Raw genomic sequence first — 9015 nt, 5'->3', positions numbered from 1 at the left:
CTGGACTCAATGATCCTTATGAGTGCCTTCGAACCCCGGATATTCTGTGATACCAGAACTTTCTGTGGCCGCCATCGACCCCCACCCCTTCCACGGCCCCGCCGGCGCGGGGACCCGAACTTGCGGCGCCGACGCAGCGAAGGCCCGCCCCGCCGTGCAATGCGAGCGGAGGAGGTTTGTCCCTCACGGGCCGCCGTGTGCCGGGTGTGCTCCGCTGCCGCGCTCGCCGCTTGTTCGTCTCGTCCGCCGCCCGGCCCGGCCCGGCCGCTGCCCCGCCATGAGCGACAAGGGCGAGCTGGACCTCACCGGCGCCAAGCAGAACACGGGCATGTGGCTGGTGAAGGTGAGGAGCCGCAGCCGCGCCCCCGGGCCCGGCCCAGCGCGGCCTGTAGCAGCCGGGCCCCTCCGCACGGACGGGCACCGTGAGGCCGGGGGTGCCCGCGTCAGGCTCGCCCTGTGGCCCGGGACAGCCACTGTGCCTGTTCCCCTTCTCGGGGACAGCGCGGGGCTAGGCCCGCATGCCTCCTGAGTAAAGGAGACAGCGCGGGGAAAGTTGGGCTGCCGGGAGGTATCACAGAATCAGTGTTGAGGGGTTGGAACGAACCTTAAAGATCATTCAGTCCCAACCCCCTTGCGGTGGGCAGGGACATCTCCCACTAGACCAGGTTGCTCAAGGCCTTACCCAGCTTGGCTCTGAACATTTCCAGGGATGAGGCATCGACAACCTCCCTGGGCAGCCTGTGCCAATGTCTCACCACCCTCACAGTAAAACATCTCCTTGTCCTCGCTAGTGGTTTGTGACAAGCAACAAACATGGCAGTATAACTTTTATTTCCCCAAAACTTTGAGAGTTGGGAAATGTTTTGAGTGTGCCCAGATTCACATCCTGATTAAAAAACCGTCCACATCCAACAAGGAAAGTGAACGCCAATTCTTTACATTTACATTACAGCTCCCTTTGGTGCTAGTGAAATACAGCTGTAGTGGAGGGGCTGTGAAAAGGTAGCAAAGGTGTCAAATCAAACCTGTTTGGAGCAGGGCCACACTCCAGTCTGGTACCACCACTAACATGCTGGCGCTGCTCTGTTCCCTGGAGTGAGTGTCTTGCTGTCAAGACATTTTGCTGCCAACACCACGTTGTTTCAGAAAGAGGAGACTTGAAGCCGATGGGGGAGCATGTCCTCTCTGGGTGTGCTCCTCTTTTTCTAGACCTGTATTTATTCTGTTGTGGGAGAAACAGTTGCTTCCTCCCCTTCCTCCTTTAGGAATAGGTTCAGACTATCGACTTGAAAAAACCTGTGGGGACAGGGCTTTACCCAAATACCAGTCCTGGGTGGTGAGAGGGGTGTAACACCATCATACTTCAACTACCAAAACTTACTGAGGCCCTTATAAATAACTGGGGATTCAGACTTGCTTTGCTGTGCAGAATTTTTGGTGGGCAGGTTGGTGCATCTGGCTTCCTCTTCTGTACAGACACCTGAGTGTCTGGTGTGACGAAACCAGAATGAACACTGTGCAGTGCTCTAATTGTAGTAGCTTATCCAGGGCACTGTCAATGAATGCTGGCAGCAGAAAGCTGCAGAAGTAGATCATGACACACTGGGTGACAGGATGATAAAATGGGGGCTGAAATTAAGAGTTGAAAGGTCTAATCTGGCATGCATAGAGAAAAACTATCCTAATTATATGTACACGGCAGCTGGGTTTCTGCTGGTTGTTGTCATTCAGGAGGGGTTTTTTCAGTACATGGGGATAACCCTATAAGAACGTCGTGTCAAATGAGCAGAGTCAACATTGGACACGATTACAAAAGATACAGAAAACAAAAGAGAAAATATTATTGTACCATCATGTTGCCTCTGTCTGAAATGCTCTGTGTAGCTGTGGTCTCATCCCCCCTGCTGTGGAAAGCATACAGTGGACCTGGGAGCAGTGCAGAGGAGAGCACCAGGTCTGGTCTTGGCAACAAGGAATGATGGCTGTGGAGGGAACTCCTAAATACATTATTACCTCTTAGACGGGCAAGAGGATTAATTTGTAAATCTTGTAGAGATCTGAAGCAATGAGTAATGTCATGGGTGGGTAAGGAAGAAGTGGGTAGGCAAAGGTGAATAGGAAAGAGTCAGTTCAAACACAAGAGTTAGAGTGTGTCAGATTAATTCATTGATGGGGCTCAGTGCAAGCAAAGCAGGTACCATTTTGCACAATATGTAGTTAAATTTTGGAACTTCTTGCAATAAGAAGTTGTGAATGTCAAAACTTCACAGAAGCTCAAACACCATTAGTCAAAGTCAGGCAAGAAAATTGAACTGAGAGATTAAAAATCAATATGCTGCCATGCCCCATGTCTGCTAAAACATCCTACGAATTAGAAGAGCATGCTGGGGAAATACATTTTCTTCCTACATTCTTCCTGAAGTGACTGCCATTGGCTGCATTTGGAGACAGGACACTGAACTTGCTTGTCCTTTAGTTTGCTGTTTCCTGAAGCAAGGAATTTTCAAGCACATGTGTGCTGACATTTGGTGCCACTCTGTTTAATGAGAAAACAGGACTGAAAGGAAAGCTTAAGTATTACTCTTCCAAGTAAATGTTGATATCGTCCTTCATCACATGTTCTGAACTTATGTCTGTCTTCTTGTATATTAATGATAGTAAGTAAATATTGAAAAGATGCTAACACTGGTAGGCCATAACATGGGATATGCAGGATTTTATCCTTTGATTTCCTTCAGACTTAAACGTGGAAACAACCACCCCTGTTAGCAGGACTGCCAGCACACTCAGAGGCAAGACAGTGCATAGTACCTGTACTTTTTATCTTCACTAGCTAGGACAACGAGGCTGAATTTATGCTTCCTTTGAGGGAGAGAGTGTTAAGTTCTGATGGAATAAAAAACCTGGCTTATTTGATTTCCTTTTAGCATGCATTGTGCTAGCACAGGAAGTATTCCAGAGAGACTACTTAACAGGCAATAAAAAAATGTAGTGATGAGTATTTCAGAAGCATGAGCAGTAAAAGGAGGTACCATAAAGAGAGAGAGTTGCTCTAGTACAAATCCAGAAAGCAACTGGATTTTTGTTTCTGTGTTTTCAGTGAAAGCTAAGGTAGAGAAATAATAAGAACATTTGGTTTTGTACTTGTGATAAAGTGAAGCCCATTTAGTGTTAGCCATTAGAATTGTTAATTTCTTGTTCCCTCTGTGTGTTGGTCAGGTTTTTTTATTTAATCTGCTGCATTGTTCTATAGCTAGAAAGATCATATCTTTATTTAATTATTTTTTGTACGTTCAAAGAAGAGTTAAAACATAGAACCTGACATCAGCCTTAACTTCTGTTGTGTGCACTGCATATGGATTCCTGTGTAGGGAAAGAGCTAATTTAATTTCTTACAGAAAAGTGGAAGTAGTTTGTTACACATAGGGGCTGCTTGTGTGTTCCCTTCTAAAGGTGGGTGGGAAGCTGTCCCCGAGCTGAAAGATGAGCGGAGCAAGGGCCCTCGTGTCCTGCACTGCCTGCAGGGTGCCTGTGTACTGCAGCCTGGGCAGTTGTGTGATGTGAGTAGCAAGAGGAGAACAGCAGTGGGAAGAGGTCTTAAAGTGATGCTCTGTAGTGCATCAGATTTGTTCTAGTGATTAAACTGTGTTTTTTCTCTTTTGGAGAGAAGAATGTTCTTACCTACAAATCCCAGAATAAAGGCCATTTGTCCTGAAAGGCTGTGTTCAGTAGCCTTTCAGTTGGGCAGGCACTCTGTCCACAGGTCACTCTTTCTGTGGGTATGTATTTTTCAAAATCCTGCTGTGGGATCTTTGAAAATTCTGCCCTGTAAAGACACATTGCTCCTGTTTTCTGTGTGTTCTTTCAAGGAGTGTTGAGACTTTGCAAACTGACTGTTTTCCCTATGTTAATATTTTTTAATGCTAAAATTAAAAGAAAGGTGCAAAATAGGATGTCTACAGCATTTAAGACTTTATTTAATCTTTCCTGATTGTTTATGTCATTAGCATGTGGGTTTGTGAATAGCACCTGGTTTTATCTGAAGTACCTGTGGATAGCTGGAAGTAATCCTTTGATCACAGCCCTTCATAACCCTTTGTCTTTCTTTGCATAGCTCTTGACTGCAGGTAGGCCAGCAGAAAGATGATTGAATGCACTCTTTGAGACTTTCCCATGCAACTGAAAAGAGTGTGATTGATCTGCAACCTCTTAATCTGACTGAATTCCCAGTCTGAATGTATTATATAGCTAGTCAGCAATTTTAACACCATGAGAGCCCTTCACTCCTTGTCCACTCACACTGAATGTGCATCTACCTTATTAGCTGGCAGTATAAATACAGATTTGGTGCAAGCACATAATAATACTTCTGTTGAGTCAGTGGAAGCATGTCATAGCATTCATCTTGACTTTAAAAGAAAACTATATCTGATCTGGCATGGAATCTGCTGTAGAAAGTTGTCACTTTGAAAACTGAAAAAATATATATCAATAGACAGTGCCAGTTCATGGCTTTCTGTGGTGCTTTTGTGGTATTTTTGACCAAAACTGAACTTTATGGGAACTTGGACTGCTATTTAGTTTGTCTGAGCAGTTGGAGGACATCTGGATTTTGCAGTTATTCCACATGTACTATGTGGGGTGCTGTGAGTCTAAAGGTAAGTGCTAATAACTAAGCACCAGTTCCAAGAGATCTTCTGGAATTCTTGAAGAATAGATAAATGCAAAGTTAGTGTTAATTTAATTTGAGCTTTAGGAAGTTAGAGGGTTGCTCTTTGTCAGCAAGTTCTTGGAACAGGCCTAGCTCAGTGCATTTCTCTTTCTTACTGGCTGTGCCTCACACAGTTTTTCTACGTGGGCACAGATGTTTTCAGTAGATGTGGGAATGTGTGAGCCAGGACAAAATTTGCTGTGCCAGTAAAGAACTGCAAAGTTCTGAAGAGTGCGCTGCTTCCCAGAGGCCTTTATTGTCCATTTTGAGCCCAGGTCACCCATTGCTGCAGATACCACAACCTTTGGAACTGAAGGAATTAGTGTGTAGGTCAGTTAACATCACTGCAGAACTTTTAGTCCTCACATTATGCAGGTCTTGTTCCTGTCCCTGGACTAAACACTGCTTTGTGCAGCTGTTCGGGAAGATGGGCTGGGGAGCTGCTGGTTTTTCCACCTGCTAAACACAAAATCAGCACAGCTAAAATGTAGAAGTCACCCATTCCTCCTAGCTAGATCAGTCTGCTCTTTATATATACTGACCAGCTGCACAAAGACTTTGCCCAGTGCAGTGAAGATCTGGGAATGAGTGATGGGAGGCAGATCTGCCTAGGGTGGTTCTGCTGTTGGAGGAGTGAACATCTGGTGGCAGTAGGCTGTGGTCTGCTGCTCAACATGTCTGAAGTTCCCAGGCTCTAAGCTTTCCCTTCACAGCACTTTTTGGTCTCTGATTTGAAATCACCTAACTTCTCATCACTGTGATTGGTTTGTTGATGTGGTTTTTTTTCCAGAGAAATGATAATTTCTAATAAATACTTAAAAGTACAGTTTTACCTATAAAATACTGAGACTCCTTAGTTCAAGAATATGATGCTGATCTTTTTCTCCCTTTTATGATTGGATTAGTAGTATTTGAAATTGAAGTTATTTGAGACTCTACGTTGGTGTTGTTTTTGTGCTACATTATTCTCTTTGCTCTCCCTAACAGATTGTATATGTATATGTATATAACAGCTCAAGAAGTGGACTCACATTAACTTCATAAAGTTCAACAAGGCCAAGCACAAGGTGCTGCACCTGAGTTGGGGCATCCCCCAGTATCAGTGCAAGGTGAGGGAGGAAAGGACTGAGAGCAGCTCTGAGGACAAGGACTTGGGAGCGCTGATAGATGAGAGGCTGGACATGACCTGGCAATGTGCACTTGCAGCCCAGAAAGCCAATTCTGTCCAGGGCTGCAACAGTGTGGGCATTATGTCAAGGGTGGGGATTCTGTCCCTCTGCTCTGCTTCTCTGGAGAGACCCTCCCTGGATTGCTGTGTCCTGCTCTGGGGCTCCCAGCATAAGAAGGACATGGACCTGCTGCAGCAGGTGCAGAGGAGGCCATGAAGATCATTAGAGAGCTGGAGCACCTCTTCTTTGAAGCCAGATCAAGAGAGCTGGGTCTGCTCAGCCTGGAGAGGAAAAGGCTCCAGGGAGACCTTATAGATGCCTTCCAGTGCCTTAAGGGGGCTGATAAGAAAGATGGGGACAGACTTTTTAGCAGGGCCTATAGCAGTTGGACAAGGAGTAATGGTTTTAAGTGAAGGGAGGATGGATTTAGACTAGATGTAAGGAAGAAGTGTTTTATGATGAGGGTGGTGAGGCACTGGCACAGGTTGCCCAGACAAGTTGTGGATGTGGCATCCTTGGAAACATTCCAGGTCAGGTTGAATGGGGCTCTGAGCAGCCTGATCTAGTTGCAGATGTCCTTTGTCATTGCAGGGGGCTTGGACTAGATGACTTAAGGCTCCTTCCAACCAAAACCATCTATGGCTCTTTATTGTCTACTATATTTAGCTCATACTTTATTCTGAAGTGATTGGGGTAAAAGCATTTAAAGTATTTACACATACACAATTTGTATAGAATTTTAAAATCTGCTTTTCTTGAAATCTGTTGTCTCTTCTTAGGTCCCCAAATACTTGTCACAACAGTGGAATAAAGCTTCAGGAAGAGGTGAAGTGGGAAAACTAAGGATTGTCAAGTAAGCCTTTACTCTACATTTACTGGTTGCATTTCTTAGATGTTACCTGCAGTAAAATAAGAATATGTTGCACCTGTTACAAGACATAATCCTGTTTCTTCCCAACAGTGTGCATATTTCTCTGGTATATGAACAGTATTTGCTTGTGTAGTGATTAGGAATATAAATTGTACAAAATTATACTGGGGAGTTGCTCTGTCCCATTACATGATGCTTGATTTTGTAGGTTTACAGAAACCTAACTGCAGAATTTTCTTTTATTTACATGTGTTGTTTTGCTGCTTCTGTTCTCACATGCTGACTTTTCCCATTTATTCTTGGGCATCAGCATGACAAAAAATTGAGCAGCTCAGGAGTGAAGATGAATAACAAAACTAGAATTTGAATTTGCTTTTTTTATCTGGAAAGCTAAACTGGGGGAATTACGTTATGGAAACTTTGTGAAATATTTTAAAATATCTATATGTTTATTAAATATTAAATATTTTCTTTTTCAGAAATCAAGGAAGAACAGAAGTAAGTAATTGCTAAAGTTTATGTTTTGAATTCTGAAAATTGTTTAGAATGTGCTGGTTTCTAATGTCATATATTTTTTGTTATACTTCTAGTGAAACGTTGTACCACAGAATGAGGAGGAGAGAATTCTGTTAGTAGCTCTGCCCATAGATGCCTGTGGGACTTGCATCAGGTCTCTCTGTTCCCTCACTTTGTTTACCCATCTGAAAGCAGTAGTGACCTTCTCTTGAAACATTTTGAGATGTGTTAGTACAAAAGGCTAGGGAGGATGCACAGGAAAAGCACACAGTGCTGGTGTGAAGTATCCCTCTCCAAGTTCCTCGCTGTGGCCTGTGTATAGGGATTCTGGTTATCCAGTCCCGCCTTTCTTAGCTTCTGTATTGAGCATACAATATGAACATGGCAAAGGAGCTGTGTTTAAGCCTCTTCTGGGCTGTATGCAATTCGTGAGTCCCAGGCTAGTAACACTTGTTGTGGTACTTCAACACTTGTTCTGGAACTCAGCTGGATGTGTAAAACAGTTTTAAGTGCTCATACTGAGCAATGGCTGAAAACCTATTATGCCTTATATTTTAATAAGTAAAATCAAATTGTTCTCTGACTTCAAGAGGAAGTAATTTACAACTTTTTAAAAGTCGAGTAAATTTTATTACATACATGAAAGCTTTGAATTCTGTATTTCAATGAGAGATCAGTGTGGAAGGACTCTTATATCACTCTTTATTTTTGAAATAGCAATGTTCTATGCTACTTGTGTTTTCTCTCTTTTTGTTTCCCCACAACTTGTGAAACAGTGTAATTGAGTCTGTTTAGTAACACTGTGGCAATTATGACTGTTAGGTGTCATTTACTTTGAATGAAGAGCTTGCAAACATCAATGATATTGGAGGAAAGCCTGCTTCAGTCAGTGCACCAAGGGAACATCCATTTCTTCTGCAAAGTGTGGGAGGACAGACCTTAACAGTGTTCACAGAAACTTCAGTAGGTAAGTAAGAATTAGAGTTGTTACGATTCCAGTATGTCTGGTTTCAATAAACTCAATGCTGTAAAAGACAGAAGACTCAGAAGTCAGGTTTTGGCTGTTTTGTTGTTTTCTGCATAGATAACGCTGCTGTAATTTTTTTGTGTCTGCCTGTTTACTTGGTGTGATTGAGCAGCTGATTTGAGTTCTTCAGGGTTATAATGGATGTTTCAGCTCTGGGTCTGCTGAGGAGAACAGAGGGAACATGGACTACAATACAGAGCGCAGTACATTGTATATATTCTCCTTTAGGGTTTTCACTGAATAAGAAAGGGGTTTTGTTCCCATGCATTTTTTTTATGAACTAGTATTTGTTTTTTTCTCCTTGAATTGGTCTCTGCTGTGAATATAGTTTTATAAGAATGCTGATTTTTCCTCTGTCCATTTTTTTATTTAATCAATTAAAAATGTTGCATTTTTTAGCAACTAGAAAAAGTTATTTGAGGACCATGGATCTACTGAGTAGAAGTTAATATAATAACTGTGAGGAAAGGGTAGTTAGTGACATGAGAAATGATTGGAATGAAGCACTGAATGAGCATAGACCCTGTCAAAATTGTTTTTGCTTGAGATTAGCAAGCATAACATGCAGTCAATGAGTTTTCCTGAAACTGATTTAAATGCAAAATGGCTAAAATCTTTTGCAGTTGTGTTTAGTTGGTGTTGACAGTACAATCAAAAGTGTACTTTATTGCGCTTTTCTTGCCTGACTTTTTTTATTGCTTTTAAAAAGGAACGTGACACA

General features: G+C 42.9%; 1 protein-coding gene across 1 annotated transcript in view; it reads left to right on the top strand.

The window, feature by feature from the left end:
• The first annotated feature begins 176 nt into the window (after window positions 1-176).
• The window catches only part of GTF2F2 (general transcription factor IIF subunit 2), an 80604-nt gene continuing 71765 nt past the window's right edge, over window positions 177-9015 (top strand). The window contains exons 1-4 of the mRNA XM_032099788.1: window positions 177-343; window positions 6660-6733; window positions 7231-7249; window positions 8090-8234. Of these exons, the coding sequence (XP_031955679.1) occupies window positions 278-343; window positions 6660-6733; window positions 7231-7249; window positions 8090-8234 (304 nt within the window). The 5' untranslated portion in view covers window positions 177-277. The remainder of the gene's footprint in view (window positions 344-6659; window positions 6734-7230; window positions 7250-8089; window positions 8235-9015) is intronic.

The sequence above is a fragment of the Corvus moneduloides genome, chromosome 2 (genome assembly GCF_009650955.1).
Source record: "Corvus moneduloides isolate bCorMon1 chromosome 2, bCorMon1.pri, whole genome shotgun sequence".
NCBI lineage: Eukaryota > Metazoa > Chordata > Aves > Passeriformes > Corvidae > Corvus > Corvus moneduloides.
The sequence above is the reverse complement of the archived record's forward strand: the minus strand, read 5'-3'. Positions and strand labels throughout refer to the sequence as shown.